The 16,636-nt window shown below is 43.6% G+C and overlaps 1 protein-coding gene across 2 annotated transcripts in view; it reads right to left on the minus strand.

The window, feature by feature from the left end:
* Positions 1 to 16,636, minus strand: part of PITPNM1 (phosphatidylinositol transfer protein membrane associated 1) — a 121,857-nt gene that overhangs the window by 49,430 nt on the left and 55,791 nt on the right. For both annotated transcript variants that reach the window (XM_030185981.1, XM_030185971.1), the window contains exons 8-12: positions 7,661 to 7,768; positions 5,022 to 5,086; positions 2,797 to 3,041; positions 1,713 to 1,902; positions 1,345 to 1,452 (exon numbers count right to left, since the gene is read on the minus strand). In XM_030185981.1, coding sequence (XP_030041841.1) covers positions 1,345 to 1,452; positions 1,713 to 1,902; positions 2,797 to 3,041; positions 5,022 to 5,086; positions 7,661 to 7,768 — 716 coding nt within the window. The remainder of the gene's footprint in view (positions 1 to 1,344; positions 1,453 to 1,712; positions 1,903 to 2,796; positions 3,042 to 5,021; positions 5,087 to 7,660; positions 7,769 to 16,636) is intronic.

Here is a 16,636-nt window from a genome sequence, read left to right on the forward strand (position 1 = left end):
ATATGTCCACTTTGAGAATCAGGTGCTCAACATTAAAAGTTTATATTTATTTACTTATTTATGGCATTTTATCCCACATTAAACATGAATTAGATTGGAACCTGGGATCATTTAATTTTTTTTTTCCTGGAGTAATGTATTGCCCCCCCCCCCCAGGCTCTCTCCCCGGCTATAGCCAGCTCTGCAATTTGGGGGGGGGGGGGGGGGGGTGCAGAGGTGGACCGGGGAGAGAGCCTGTTGTTAAACATTTACCAGCACACCACTGGATATATGTCAAGTCTTGACACTATAACCTTGGAAACTTCTCCTGTTATTATTTAAAAACAATCAAGATAATTTTATATTGGAGTCTCTATTCGATGGGGGTAGTCGTAGGAGAGGCATAACTAGATTCTGTTGAGCTCTGCTGAATATCTTCCCCTAAGTCTTTAGGCCATAGAGGTTATGAATTTGTGCATAGCTGTAAAGATGCAAAAAGTGAACATGGCCCAACTTTTGCTCTGAAGCGCTGCTCATAAGCCTGTGCCCATTCCTATCTGGAAGACAACCAGAAATGCATAAAATTGACATCAACAGAAAGTAAACGCTCGCACCAAATAAACTGATGTGAAGTTCCATGTACTGAGTACCTTAAGAAGGTCAAGGTACCACTGGACTCAACTGCCCTCAGAGATGATGATTGTGGGAGTGCTAAACAAACTGCTCTCCGCAGACCACAGTGACATCATGGAGAAGAAGAAAACTTGGGGAATAATCTTTCTGATATTGAGAAGGGGGATTGGAGAAACAACAGCAAATGATTTCCACTCGGAGAGTTCTCAAAAAGGTTAACTACTGCCTTTGCAACTTATTGGCATTATAGAGCAGAAACACATGTTAATCACTGACGACACCAGCCTCTTTCTCATTTTTTCTGATGTAGAGTAAGGTGGCTACCCTTGATTGTGTATGTGACTGTCAGCGAAGTATTTTCCTTTCCTTTGTGCTGCTCATTCCCCTCTTCCTCTCTGCCCAATGTAACACTAACAATTCTGTAATAAAGTTTGTTAAGTTGCAAATGGAGGAGTGGCCTAGTGGTTAGCGTGGTGGACTTTGGTCCTGGGGAACTGGGTTCGATTCCCACTGCAGGCACAGGCAGCTCCTTGTGACTCTGGGCAAGTCACTTAACCCTCCACTGCCCCAGGTACAAATAAGTAAGTACCTGTATATAATATGTAAGCCGCATTGAACCTGCTATGAGTGGGAAAGTGCGGGGTACAAATGTAACAACAACAAAAAAAATTCCAGCTCAAGACTCTGGGGTACCTCTGATAACATTCTGCCTTCATATTTTCTGAGACTCACCAAGCTCCCACGCCGGCTGCTACTTCTGCTTCCGCAGACTGTCGGCCCACTATGACACAGAACATCAAAAGCCAGAATCCCTCCAACACAATCTCCGATTAGAACAACCTACAAGATGATAAAGACAGTACTTCCACAAGTAGGTACTCCTGGACCTTTCCATGACATCCAGCAATCCTACATCATGCCCTCCCTCTATAGCCAGCGTTCCTTCACCCTCCCTTCCACACCCAGTATTTCTATAATCATCACCCCCAATATCCAGCACTCTTACAAATAGAGCTTCTACACCAGCATCTAGCATCCTACACCAACCCTCACCACAACCATCACGCATGCATCTTGCCTTTATTTGTATGATTACTCACTTGTCCACAGAAGCCAGTCCCCTCCCTGGATTTCAGAAAGTCGTTATAAGCCTGGTTGATGCGTGCCACCACTGTGGAGACAGTGTTCTGATAGCTGATGGAGGACGTGGCAAGGAGAGGCAGGGCGGCCAGTGGAATGTGGTCCTGGCTACTGAACAGGTTGTCACTGTCATAACTGTATGGACTCAAACTGAGAAAAAGAGAGGAATATGGATACAGAAGTAGAACAAAACAGAACGAGAAGGAGGGAGAGAGAGAGGGAAAGAGGAGACATCTTGATACAGTTATGGAGTAAAACAGAGAAAGAATAATAGGTATAGAGATGAAAAAAAGGGACAGAGGTAACTGCAGAAGAAATGAAAGGAAAGTAGGGATGACAGAAAGCTCCCAGTTAAGCAAAGAAAGCCATCTGTAGGATGGCAAATGGCCGTATGAGCTAGTATCACCAAACTACCACTGCAGCTGGTTCTTGTCTGTGTTCAAATTATGACCATATCAGCTATTTAAAATTCTCCCGTTCATGCTGTGCTCATGTTTTACATACAGCAGTAATGATGGCACAAGGAAAGGGCACAGCAGCTCCAGATTGGCTAAGATGTGTTACGGAGACGGAGCTGTGCTCTGAAACACCAGCCTATCTGAAGGGCTGAGACAGAATCTGAAGGTAGAAGAGGCACTTCAGACTTTTATTCTGCTAATAGAATTATCTAAGGGAAGAGCTGCGATGCAGTGCTGCTTCAAAGCAGTCTGACCTCCCCTGAGGAATATTGTTGTACATTTTTATTTCACAACATGATTTAATTGTATATATGCCATAACGCACAGCAAGATATCTACACAATCAAACCAACAATATTTTCTGCTATTAGGCAGCCCTTCAACATGCAATCCAGCTTCCATGGAGGGAGCCATTTTGTTCCCCTGCAATGTCACAAATGACATACTTCTGGCCAACACAGGCATACTTGATTGTACAAGTACGCTGCTGCTGGCCTCCCTAACAAATGTGAACACAGTTTGAGCTGGTGGCTGCTCTCCTCTAAATGCAGGCTATGCTAAAAAGGCAGGAAGGAGACTCTCATACTTGGAAACAAGTGCATAGGCCTCGGCACAGATGGGAGGACAGGGCACGAGGCGCAGCGCGATGTGTCCCAGTGCTTCAGGGAAGTGCACCCGCATGACGGCATCAAAGGCGGAGGACAGAGTCTGCATATCGGCTTGTTTGGATGCCAGGTCACCTCCTCCTAGGTCTAGAATGTTTCCACTGTGCAGGACGAGGAAGAGGACGTGGATCTTACACACTTCACTGATACACTCCACAGAGCCAGCCTGCTGGCAATGGCCGGAAAACAGAGGGAAAAGCAGAGAGACAGTGTGAGAGACAAATAGAAAGGAGCAGAGAAATGGAAAGAAAGGGACAGGGAAATGAGGAGGGAATGGGATAGAGGAAAGAGACAGGTGCAGAAAAAATACAGAGACCGAACAGTGAGAGAGGAGGAGAGAGAAGAGAAAAGGGATACAAAGAGAGGGGATGAGAAGGGGAAACAGAAGGAGAACATTTTAGAACACAGTTCAGAATTTTAGACATGATATAAATTATGGAGGGAATTTTCAAGCTGTTTATTACCCATGGACATTGCCCAATTTTCCCCACTGTGGGTACAAAATAGTTGTGGGCATGTGTGTCTCTTTTCCCCGTGGGTAGATTTTTCCGGGAAAATAAGTCATGCAGATTTCTTGTTGGAGAACATAGTCAAAGTTAATAATTGAGCTGGCTTGTTTCCCTCTTCTAATCTAAAGAGGAAGAACCCTTCCTCTCAATATGACTAAAAGCATGCACACTGTGGAACAACCTGTGTATTTTGATATTACTTACGGGAGAGAAATTTTCAAATGGCTAATCCTGGTGTGTTGAAAATTATCTTCTAAGAGGGCAGTGATTTACTAATTACTAGATATTACTAATGGTTTTTAAAGTCTTGAGAATGGATGTTCCATTCTATTTATCATCTGTATTTGCCATTGGTCTGAAGCAGGGGCGTAGCTAGGCAGATTTAGCCCTGGCCCCCCTGCTTTCACCCCCCCCCCCCACTGCCGACCCTCCCCCGCCACATTCGACCCCCCCCCCTCCTGCCGCCGCCAACCCTCCCCAGCCGCTGCTGTCAGGTACCTTTGCTGGCGGGGGTCCCCAACCGCCGCCAGCCGAAGTCCTCTTCAGCGCTGGTCTCTGAGTCCGGCATGTTGCTGCTCTGGATTCTGTTTCTGTGAGTCCTGATGTCAGGACTCACAGAAACAGAATTCAGATCGACGAATGCGCTGGACTCGGAGACCAGAGCTGAACCTGGCGGTGGCGGGGGAGAGTTGGCGGCGGCAGGAGGGGGGGTCAAAAGTGGAGGGGGGGTCAGCGGGCCCGGGGGGGCTAAAATGTGCTCCCTCACCTCGGGCTCTGGACCCCCCTCCCACCGAAGTCTGGCTATGCCCCTGGTCTGAAGGGTAGGGTTATTAAGATTACCCACCCTGAATAAAATTCTGTATGTAGAGAAAAGGAAATACTCTGTTTCATTAGCTGGACCCAAAGAATGGAATGCTCTTCCTCTGGAGATCCAGAGGTAGAATGAGGTAGATAAGTTTAAGAAACTGCTGAAGGGTCAATTGTTTGTCCTGGTTTTTGGGTACATAATGATGGGATTTTGGAGGTAATGCTGATAGTACAATTGAGATGTCAGATGGATGGTATGAATGTGTTTTGTGAGGTATTAGAGTGAATGGGTATTTTGAGTGTCTTATTTGTCTGGTTTTTATTATGAGTGTTTTTATTGTAATCTACTTTGGATGAAGACAGAATAGAAATCAATAATTAAACCATGGGGCCGATATTTAATAGTGTTTAACCAAGCAAGAAAGGCTCTTGTCTGGTTAACCCTGCTGAGCTAGCCAGCACCCGAAAGTCAGTGGCACTTAACTGGTTAGAGCTGTTGAATATCACCACTAACCAGCCATCCCCTAACTGACCAGGGCAACAACATGCAGAGATTGAATTTTCAGATCTCTGTGTGTTGTTTTCCAGTAAAAAAAATCTGCCTGCCACCTAGTTTCCCTTTGAAAATGATATACGAAGGTTTGTACCTAAAGACTTTGCAGACAGATGAGCTGTCTGAAAATTCCCCCCTTTAGCTTGTGTTTACATAATAGTGCCCGCAGTAGAGAGAGACAGGCAAGACAACAGAAAGGGAAAGAGAATGAGTGACATTAAAGAGAAAGGCAGTGAGATAGAAACAAAGACAGGGAACTCAGAAGGGTAAGAAATACCTCAGGGGATGTTGCTGGATCTAATTCATCATGACTAAAACTGCTTGCAGCCTCAGCACCACCTCCTAAAGATCAACACAAGAAGACAGTGACTGCAGGACATTCTGGGATATCATACAGATTGAAGGAAGAAAAGTAGAGGTGGAATAACACAGGTTTATTCTGGAGCCCAGAGGCAGTGAGGGGAGGGGGAGGTAGGATACTATGGGTTTATGGAAGATCTCGGTGAGGGAGGAGAGATAAAGGTGAGATACCATGGGTTTATTAAGCAGCTTAGAGTGAGTGAAAAGAGGCAGAGACAGAGGTAGGATACCACCAGTTCATTTAGAAACTCAGAATGAGGGAGGATAGGCAATGATGATAATAACTTTGGACTAGAGCTATGAATTTCTTCAACCCAGACTGGATCATCCTTTTTAATTATTTTCGATGTGTCTGAATAGGAGGCTCTTGCTCCTTTTTAAGATCTGTGGTTTAGTCAGGGTGTAAGTGATCTAAATAAGTTTTCAAGGAAAACAAAAGGAAGGAGAAAGTCCAAACCTCACGGACGTGTAGACAACAGCAAAGAAGTGAGGCAGAGCAAACGAGGATATCCAAAGCTCGGTGTGTAGGACTTTTAATATAGTCACAAAATTAACACATCAAGGACCTGGCTTGGCTGTGTTTCGGCGTGTGAGCCTGCTTCAGGGGTGAACAAACCTATAGTATGTGTTGGTGAAATGTGGTCCTATATTAATTTTATTTATTTATTGGGATTTATTAACTGCCTTTATGAAGAGATTAGTTGATCAAAGTGCCTTTTAGTGTACTGTACTGGACAGAAACACTTGTGAAGTGCTGAAGCGTAATAGCTCCGGGAAAGTTTCATGAAACATGGCCATGTCGGGTCCTTGATGTGTTAATTTTGTGACTATATTAAAGGTCTTACACACCGAGCTTTGGATATCCTCGTTCTCTTTGCCTCACTTCTTTGCTGCTGTCTAAATAAGTTTTCAGACACAATTCATGAGCATCCCTGCAGGGTCTTGTTGTCTTGTGATGCATGATATAATGCTGCACAATTAAGAAACAAGTGACTTAAGCTGGCCAATCTATTCCAATAATCTTTTTCAGCAAATCCTTGGTTGTCTGTACTAGCCACTTGACTGGACCACTTGATGTGGGTATAAATGGAAAATATTAGCCACAGCATTAATATATTCCAGTTTTATAAATAACTTTCACATGAATGTGTCAGTATATGCACATAAAATGCCACTTATATAATATTAGCCCTTGTGGAAAAGTATGCTTGATGATATGAATGCATGCACTTTTACAAAACCTGGGTGTAGGTGCGTTTAGGGAACAGGTTCTGGATGGTGTGAGCGGAATCGTGATTTATGCACATATATTAATTTGTGCGTACTTAATGTGTGAACGTTTACACCTGCTCCTAAGCCAGGTATAAACATCTGCGGCTTCATTTTAGCTGCAACTTCAACCCTCTTCTGGGGCAATTTTATAAAGACATATAGGTGTCAATGGCCCTTATTTTAGAAACTCTTTTCTGTTTCAAAGTTCTGAAAACCAGCATTTAGATGTCCATATTGCATGGATGTCCAAATCCCAATTTTATAAAACCAGGACAGGGATGTCTAAAAGTGCAGTATGTCCAAATAGCAAGGGGGGCGAGGTCTGGGTGTGTTTTGGATAGGGTCAAAATATGGATATCCAACTCCGACTTCAGAAGGACATCTATGTTCAAAAAGATGGACATTGGTATTTAGACCCGCCTAATCGGATGACTAAGTGTTAGAAAAGGGCTTTGACCGAGTACATACCACTGGAGGGATTAAGGGAACTCACCAACTTAATCTCCCAGTGGTTGCTGCCCAGCCCTCCCAGTGCTAAATTGGCAAGGGATACTGGCCTCCATGGCTGACATAAACGTTCCAAGTCCTGGCACATGGACATCAACGTGACCACTTTATAACACAGATGTTCCTACACTGCTACATTGCCATCCATGTCCCTGTTTTTGTACCGTTCATATGTTAGGTGTTCTCGTTTGTAAAATGGATGTTCATGCTGGATGTGATTAGTGCATGGAGGTCCATGTCTCCTGTATTTTACAGAAGGTTCTACCGGCGGCAGGTCTTGTTCTAAAATACAAGCCGTAAGCATTTTTAACAAATAGGCTAAAAATTGGTGATTTTTTGCCCTCTCAGCCTAGGTGACCTGTTATAAAAATACCCTCTTAGGGAGGTCAAAGTAGGCGTGTGGGCTGAGTGGGGCAGGGAGGCTGGAATTGGGTTTGTGAAGCTTTATAGTTTGGAACTTTGATGCAGAGGTCCCAGACCAGAGAGATTCCAATTTTTCAGTATTTCAGTGGTTGAAGGTAACACTTAAAACTTTACCTCCACCTGTAACTACTGAAGTTAAAATGGTAGTAAAGAAAAAAATTAACAACCATTTTACCACACTGTTTATGCTGGATTTTTTAACTACCAGGTACAGTGCATATCATTATTTTAATTACGTTGACCATATATGTTTTTTGCCCACTAGTTACAAACTGGCGCCAGAACTTGGCATTAATTTGTACCATGTTCATTATTATATCAGCCACAACCTTCCCAGTGACAGCTGTAAATTACCTGGAGTTTCTTCAGCATCTCCAAGTCTCTCATAGGTGTCAATGAAATCATTGGAATTCCACTTGGTCATTTCTTTGGCAAAAACATCATCACTGTCAGAAAAATCCTCTAACAAGGAAAAAAGCAAAACACAGATGACTCTTTTAATCATACACAGTAACACTGAGACAGCAGTGCTGGGGAGAATATTTGCATATTTTATTGACTTTACAAAAGCTTTTGCTTCTATATAGGACTGTGGCCTTAACTTTAAACTACTACAAACTAGAATAGAGGGTGGAGAACCTATGGAGAAATTATTTCTTACTGGATAATTTTTTTCCTTTAATCCTAACAGATCAGTCCAGAGTTTTTGAGTTTGGCCACTGACCAGCAGATGGAGACAAAAAAAGTAGTTCTTCGTGATTTGCCCCATAAGGGTAGCATGCAGGCAGGGGCGGCCCAAGGCAATATGCCACCTAACAGGACTGAGATGCTGCCTCCCCCCTGGACTAAGATGCCGCTACCTCCTGGGCCAAGATGTTGCTACCCCCCCAGGCAAATTCACTTTCTTTCTTCATGTTCCAAAAGCCAGCGGTGGCAGTGATTCCAATATGCTGCCCTGCCACCAGCACTGGCCTCTTCTCTACCATAGCCGCCGCTGATGAAACCAGAAGTTACATCAGAGAGGTGGCCGTAGTAAAGAGAAGAGGCAGGTGCTGGCAGTAGGGCAGTGGTATTGCTGCCGCTCCCCAAAGTGTGCCGCCTGAGCCATGCAAGTTGCTAATCAAGTAAGCCTGATAAGAAGAAATAAAGATGAAGTTGGGGTGGGAGGGAATGGAATCCCCCAGTCTGTCCTTGACCCAGATAAAATCAGGTACTGTGACCCTCAGCCCAGCTGAAAAGGCTAAGTCACAAAGGACCTATGAGGGACGAGAAGAGCCATGCCCAAAGATACCTGGAGCTGCCGCAGCAAAGAAGAAAAGTACTCTGTTGTTTTTTTTTTTTTTTTTATGGTGGCAGCAAAGAGAGAATTTGAGCATCTAAAATAAATCATATCCAAGTACAAAAGGATAAACAAAAGTGATTGGAGGCATAGAGTTGCTAGACACCATAGAATGTGGGCTGAAAAATGCCCACTGTTCCTGCTCTTCTTTTCGGAGAAAATGGCACAGAAAAGACAACTGCAGAGTTGAAAAGTGTGGGTAAACTTTGAAGAATAGCTGTGATACAACCAGAGCCTTGAGTAGGGTCAGTGTCCAGCTGTCTACCAAAGCGTAACTGTGCTTCAACACAGATGCATTAGAATCAAAAATTCAAAAGTGTTGCCTGCTCGCAGTTAACTGAGGTGACCAAAAAACATGAAAATTACCTCACGTGGTACTCAAAAATATCCCCTAAAAGAAGAAGATTTTTCCTACAATGATAGTTTCAGTTCCCTTGCTGAAGAATAGAGCAAACTTTCTGTTCTTCACTTGGTTGTATATATCCAGAGGCAAATGATAGGGGAAGGGAGTATTCCTCTCTGGCTCATTTGAAAGATAACATGAACTCCTTGCTCAACCAGTATCCAGCAGATAAACTGGTCCAGAAGGAGGCTTCCCTCTATTTAGTAGAGGCACTTCAACTCCAATATATCCCCTACCAGGATAAAAGGGAGAGTGAAAAGGAAAAGGACCTGGCACTGTCTGATATTTCCTAAGCCCTTTTTTTGTCCTTCAGGCCTTGCCCTTTTCATGTTGAAGAAATTCCTAGCTCAATCTAACCAGCAACAACTGGTTTAGGAGCTTAGCTGACTAACCAGTCCATCCACTGAGTGTTCTAAGCCTGTATGCTACCCTTATGGGGAGAATCATCTGCTGGTCAATGAACACAACCCACAAGTTATTAACTGGTCTAGCAGGACGCTAAGGAAGAAATAATTAAAATCAATGCTATAAGCTAAAAACAACCAACATGCAGACAGAGAGCTTTAGAGAAGAATTAGGAGCATAGGCGCCCAGTATAAGAGGCTGCCCAACCGCTGCCCCCACCCCGCGAGCTGCAGACTTCCCGCTCCCCAGTCGCCAATCATCTCCTGTCTCTGCCCTTAGCTGCCCGATAGCCCTCGTTCCCTTCCTGCCCTCGCCCTACCTTTAAATATTGTAATTTTCCTCGAGTGGGCAATGCCGGCATTGCAAGCAGCAGCAGGCTCCAGCCTTCCCTCGCATGGCTCCGCCCTCTTCTGACGTATTTCCTGTTTCCGTGAGGGCAGAACCATGAGAGGGAAGGCTGGAGCCTGCTGCTGCTTGCAATGCTGGCACCGCCCGCTCGAGAAAAATTACAATATTTTAAGGTAGGGCAAGGGCAGGAAGGGAACGAGGGCTATCAGCTGAGGGCAGACGTGAAATGATTGATGATGGGGGGAGCGGGGGATCGGGGGGGGGGGCTTGAAGAAGGCAGGAAATAGCTGGCTGAAGGGAGATGGTTGACATGGGCTGCTGGATGGAGGGGAGGGGAGGGCAGGTTGGAGAGGAGGGTTGCTGGACATGGGAGGATGGAGGGGAGTGCAGGGGAGAGGAGAGTTGCTGGACGTGGGTGGATGGAGGGGAGAGGAGGGTTGCTGGACATGGGTGGATGGAGGGGCGAGGAGGGTTGCTGGACATGGGAGGACGGAGGGGAGGGCAGGGGAGAGGAGGGTTGCTGAACATGGGTGGATGGAGGGGAGAGGAGGGTTGCTGAACATGGGAGGATGGAGGGGAGGGCAGGAGAGAGGAGGGTTGCTAGACATGGATGGAGGGGAGGGAAGAGTGAGGAAGGAGATGAGATGAGGGAAAAGGAAGATAGAAAAACTGCACATGGAGGAAGAAAATAGGCAGAAGCTGGGTCCACTGGACAGTCAAGTCTATGGAGGACCCAGCTTTTACTTACGGATGTAGGGCAAGAAATGAAGAAGAAAGGCGGAAAGTAAAGAAATAAATGGAAAGGAAGCCCTGGAAACGGAGTTAAGAGGACAGATAGCAGCAGAAACGGATACTGGGCCAGCATGATCAGAAAAACAAAGTCACCAGACAACAAAGGTAGAAAAGATCATTTTGTTTTCATTATAGTGTTTGGAATATGTCCACTTTGAGAATTAGGTGCTCAACATTAAAAGTTTATATTTATTTACTTATTTATGGCATTTTATCCCACATTAAACATGAATTAGGGTGTTTTGTGGCTCTACACGTATCATGATATTATGATCCCTTGTTTCATATTGTTGACGGTCTGCATTTTCCGTATGGGTGGTATACTGGTGTATTAGGTTCTGCCCAGTGTAATATTTATGGTACAGTAAGGTTCTGAGTGTGTTTTTGCATAAAGTTGTGCATAGTGTTTTGCAGTTGAGTGATTGTGGTTAGTATATTGTGAAGGAGAGGACCTGGGGGTAGATAAGATGGAAGTGGAAGAGGAAGAAGGGAGGCGGCTCACGAGCAGACGTAGGCAGAACAGAGCCTTGCCTCCATTCCATCCCCAGAGAGCGAAAGAAGTAGTAATGCCCCCTAGAAAAGGGTGGAGGGAAAAGGACTACATTACCCAGCATCCCCCGAGAGAGAGCAGAGAAAGGTTCGTGACCCCTGTAAAATGGAGGAGAGGAAGAGACTACATTTCCCAGCAACCTCAGGGCAAAGCCTGGTTCAGAGATTACCTTCCCCAGCAGGAACAGGGGGAGAACTCTAACAAGGAAAGGGTGGTGCCACTGCAGGGTAATCAAGGGAAAGAGGAACAGCTGCAAAGTGGGTGGGATGGGGAGCCCATGGAGTATCAAGAAGCTGGGCAGAGAGAAAGAGAGGGAGGCAAGGAAGAGCCTATGGACCTCTCAGCCTGGGCTCACTCCTTAGAGAGCAGGTAACCTCATGGTATGGTAGCTGGGCTAAGAGAGGAAAGAGGAAAGGTCATGTGGGAGGATGGGTCAGTGCTTAGAGAGAGTGACCCAGATGGGTGGGGCCTTTTCATTTTCCAGAGCTTAGGCTGTGATTGAACTGTGAGTTTAAAGAGTTCTGGTTGAAGAGGGATAAGAGATTTTCTCGGAGTGGGCTGAGCCCCAGCAGGAGGAAGGTGGAGTGTGAACTGTGACTAAAAAGCCTAAAAGAAGCTGAAGGGGTTTTGAGCTGTGTGCTGAAGCCTCAAGAACTGTGTTTGTTTTTTTTTGTTGGAACTGCTTGCAGTGTTTTGCCCCATCCCAAGGGAGAGAAAGGGAGAGGGGGGGAGAATAAAGACCCAGGGCTATAAAACTGTCTGAAAGGAACCCAGCTGGGTGCTGGAAGCCTGGGAGTTAAAAGTTGTTTTTTTTCTTGCTGTGTTTGTACCCCTGAGAGGAGCAACAGGGTGAATTGGGAGGTTTTTTTTTTTTTTGCTTCAAGTATTTTGTCTTTTTGAACTGTTGGATCCCAAGCAAAATAAAGAACTTGTTAGTTTTGCTTTGAAGTTGATTTCTTTGAGCCCTGCCCTGTGGACTGCAGTGAACCAGGAGGTTGAGTAGCAAGGGTGAAGGGGAGATCCCAAGGACCCTCAGGCGGAGGGGAGGTTCATTTACAATATGCTTTGAGCAACCACTTTATTCTTTGACACATGATACATATCTAATATCTAAATTTAATAAAAGGTATTAATTGTGACTTATTTTTATTTATTTTTTCTGTGTGTTATCAGACAATTATGGATTTAAGCTCCACCCCCAACCCCACCCCCTTTAGCCTCCCCAAACAGTTGGGCCACCGCCCGCCTATGATTAGGAGTAAGATAAGGATGTAGCCTGAGCCCCTCCATCTTAAATATCTGCATCAATGACCTTCCCACAATACTGGAGAGATCATCAGCCACAAGACTACAACTAAAGGACTTAGAAATCAAATGCCTGTTATATGCAGATGATCTGGTCTTTCTATCCCCTACCTCAAAAGGTCTACAAGAGACCCTAAACCTGTTAGAAATCTACTGCAAATCCTGGGCCCTACAAGTAAACCTGGAAAAGACAAATATAATTTTCCAAAACACTCTGTAAAAGAAATCTCCAACCCCTTCAAAGTCTTTGTAAATGTACAAGCAGTTGAACACATTTTAGAATATACATACCTTGGAATGAGATTAAATGCATCTAGGATATAGTGGAATTAGAAAAGGTACAGAAAAGGACGATACAAATAATAAAGGGGATGGGACAACTTCCCTATGAGGAAAGGCTGAAGTGGCTAGGTCTCTTCAGCTGGGAGAAAAGACGGCTGAGGGGAGATATGATAGAGGAATATAAAATAATGAGTGGCGTGGAACAGGTAGACATGAATTGCTTACTTATTCTTTCCAAAAATACTAGGATTAGGGGGCATGCAATGAAGCTACAAAGTAGTATATTTAAAATGAATCAGAGAAAAATTTTCTTCACTCAACGTTTAACTAAACTCTGGAATTTGTTGCCAGAGAATGTGGTAAAGGCAGTTAGCTTAGCAGGGTTTAAAAGAGGTTTGGACAGCTTCCTAAAGGAAAAGTCCATAGACCATTATTAAAATGGAGAAAATCCACTGCTTATTTCTGGGATAAGCAGCAAAAAATGTATTGAGCTTTTTTGGTATCTTGCCAGGTATTTGTGACCTGGATTGGCCACTGTTGGAAACAGGATGCTGGGCTTGATGGACCTTTGGTCTGTCCGAGTATGGCAATACTTATGTGCTTAGGACTTTTAAACTGGCTATAAAGACAATACAAGATCCCTATATACAATGAATAAACCCCTAAAATAACTTCTGGGTTAGAAACAGGTTGGCTGGGAGGTGACAAAGGATAGTGATAAATGGAGTTCACTTTGAGGATAAAGTTGTTACCACTGATGTGCCAAAGGGATCGGTCTTTAATTTGGCTCTTTTTAACAATTTTGTAAGAGGTATTGCAAAAGGGCTGGGCTGTCAGAAGGGCTCTCTGCAGATAATATTAGAATTTGCAATAGGATAGATTCCCTGGAAGGGGTGGATGAGTAGGGATGTAGCAAAACTTGAAAAGTAGTCTAGAATTTGGCAGCTAAGTTTTAATGCTAAAAAAATGCAGGGTCATGCATTTGAGCTGCATAAACCCAAGCGAACAGTACAGTATAGGGAGAGAAATAATTCATTGCATAAAAGAAGAGCAAGACCTTGGAGAGATTGTGTCTGGGAATGGCCAAACAGGTAGGAAAGGTGACAGAAAAAAAACAAAAGGATGCTTGGGTACATAAAGATAGGAATGGCCAGCTGGAAAAAGGAGGTGATAGTGCCTGGAGACAGGCAACCCATGTCATTTTTTTCTGAGTGAACTCTTTCATCTTTTGTTCAAACAGGCCATGGTCATTAAGGGAAGGAAGGGTGCTAGATGTATTTTCTCATTCTGAGTTCAACTGGTTGGCTCCAGCCTTCGAATTTTACATTTAATTCTGAATCCAGTATAATCAGTAATCCAGCAAAACACTACACCACAAGACTGTGCTTTCACCACTATTATTTAACACCTATCCTAGCCCTCTAGCTACAGTAATTCAAGACTGTGAAAAAAGTGCATATTGTTTTGCTGGTGACACTGTATTGTTACATTACAAAAATTCTTTCCATTCGGACTTATCTCAGATTGAAAACTGTCTCAAATTTCCAACTGGCTTTGTAAAATTAGCGGATACTTAACCCCTCTAAGACCATCGCCTCTTGGTTAACTGGTTTCTCTTTCTTCAATGTTACTTGGGTCTACCATTCAACTTGTGAGTTCATTCAGATATCTTAGAATCACTTTAGATCATTAACTCTCGCTTGAGCTGCACATTTCTTCTGTTGTAAAATGTTACTTCTGTGCTCTTCACCAATTTAGATCTGTTCGCAATTATTTACACACTCCTGATTAACAAACATACCACTGTTACATACTGTTTGGATTACTGTAATGTGTTCACCAGCCTTCCTTTGACAACTCTTAAGCCAGACGTTTTCAACCCAGTCCTCAGGACACTTCCAGCCAGTCGGGCTTTTTGGGATTTCCCCATTGAATTCAATGGGGATATCCTGAAAACCCTGGCTGACCAGTGTGTCCAAAATACTACAAATAAGATCAAATTTCACCTCTTCTTTATCAATATCATTGGCTTCTTGTCCATTTCGTTTTAAGATTCTTACCCTTGTACAAAAAGCATTCCGTACTGGTTCCCCACTCTACTTGGCCTCCCTCAACATTTCCTACTGTCCTTCTCCTTATCTATGTTCTTCCACTGAACTGCTGACTCTTCCCTCATTGTCCCTTGCTCATTTGGACTCAACTTAGCAGTCTGCATTTTTTTCTTGGCCCCCAAGTTATGGAAATTCCTTACTGTTTGCATTACAAGTGGAACCTTCTTATACAAAGTTTAAGGGGTCCGTTTACTAAGGTGCACTGAAAAATGGCCTGCAGTAGTGTAGGCATGGGTTTTGGGCGCACGCAGAATCATTTTTCAGTGCACCTGTAAAAATGGCCTTTTTTATTTTTGCCGAAAATGGACGTGCGGCAAAATCAAAATTGCCGCGTGCCCATTTTGAGTCTGAGACCTTACCGCCAGCCATTGACCTAGTGGTAACGTCTCATGCGGTAACTGGGCGATAATGACCTATGCCAAATGCAAACTGGCGTGCGTCCAATACACGCGATAGAAAATAACAATTATTTCTCAGTTGCGCGCCAAAAATGAAATTACCACAAGAGCCACACTGTAGAGCTCTGCGATAACTCCATTTTGGTGCATGTTGGGCACATGTAGACGCTTACACGGCTTAGTAAAAGGGCCCCTAAGGCAGGTCTTAAGGCTCATCTTTTCACTTGTTTCTTCTCATTGGATATTTATTTATTACATTTGTACCCCGCGCTTTCCCACACATGGCAGTCTCAATGCGGCTTACATCGTAACAATATGAAGAATAGCAATGTCGTATGAGTTAAGCGTTAAGGGTGGGCGTAAGGAAGATGAAGAGGAAAAAGACGTGGGATAGTAATAAGGATAATGGGAAACATGGTTAGTGTGTGAACAGCCATCGGTAAGAATCAAGTGGGCAGGTTTTAGTTATGTTGAATCATTGGGGTAGACTTTCTTGAAGAGATGGTTCTTCAGTGCTTTTCTGAAGGGCAAAAGGCCATTGATAGTTCGGATGGATCTTGGTAGCACATTCCAGAGCTGGCTACCCAGAAAGGAAAAGTTGGATGCATAGACGGATTTGTACTTAATACCTTTACAGTTGGGAAGGTGCAAATTAAGGTAAGTGCGGGAAGACATCAAACTTGTTTCTGATTGGGAGGTCTATGAGGTCATTCATGTAGGTGGGGGCTTCTTCGTGCAATATCTTGTAAATCATAGTGTGGAATTTAAAATTAATTCTTTCTTTGATGGGGAGCCAGTGAAGCTTCTTTAGATTAGAGAGTCTTGACTAAACTTGTTGGATTTAGACTGCCTTCCTGGTTTACTACTGTTTGTAATTGTTATGCTATTATCTTTCCTTTCTATCTGTTTTTTTTTTTTTTATCCTAGTTAAAGATGGCGTTCCTTTCTAATTTGTGTTTTAGGCTGTAATTCACTTTGCTATGGTGAAACGAGAGCCTGTCGTGATCCGGACATTTCAAATGTGTTTCTCTCATAGCTGCTCCACTATATTTACAAAAGAGTATATGATATGGACTTTGCAACTATGGATGAATATTTGATAATAGCCTGCAAGTATTGAAGATTATAGTAAAAGTGTTGATTAAGATATCTATTTTGAAAATTTGCTTTAAAAATTAAAAATATTGGGCATGAAGGTGTTTTTTGACCAATGATTGCAGCAGTCGCTATAAGATCACTACTTTGTCTTGTTAACAACCAGACAGGAGGATAATTATTGGCGACGTCTGAGGTCTTTTTCTCCTGTTGATCATAATTGTATGAATCCATTGTGTCCACTTGTTGTTGAGAAACTAAAGTTAGTACAGCAAGTCCTAGATAAACAATAAACAAATCTG

The sequence above is a fragment of the Microcaecilia unicolor genome, chromosome 1 (genome assembly GCF_901765095.1).
Source record: "Microcaecilia unicolor chromosome 1, aMicUni1.1, whole genome shotgun sequence".
NCBI lineage: Eukaryota > Metazoa > Chordata > Amphibia > Gymnophiona > Siphonopidae > Microcaecilia > Microcaecilia unicolor.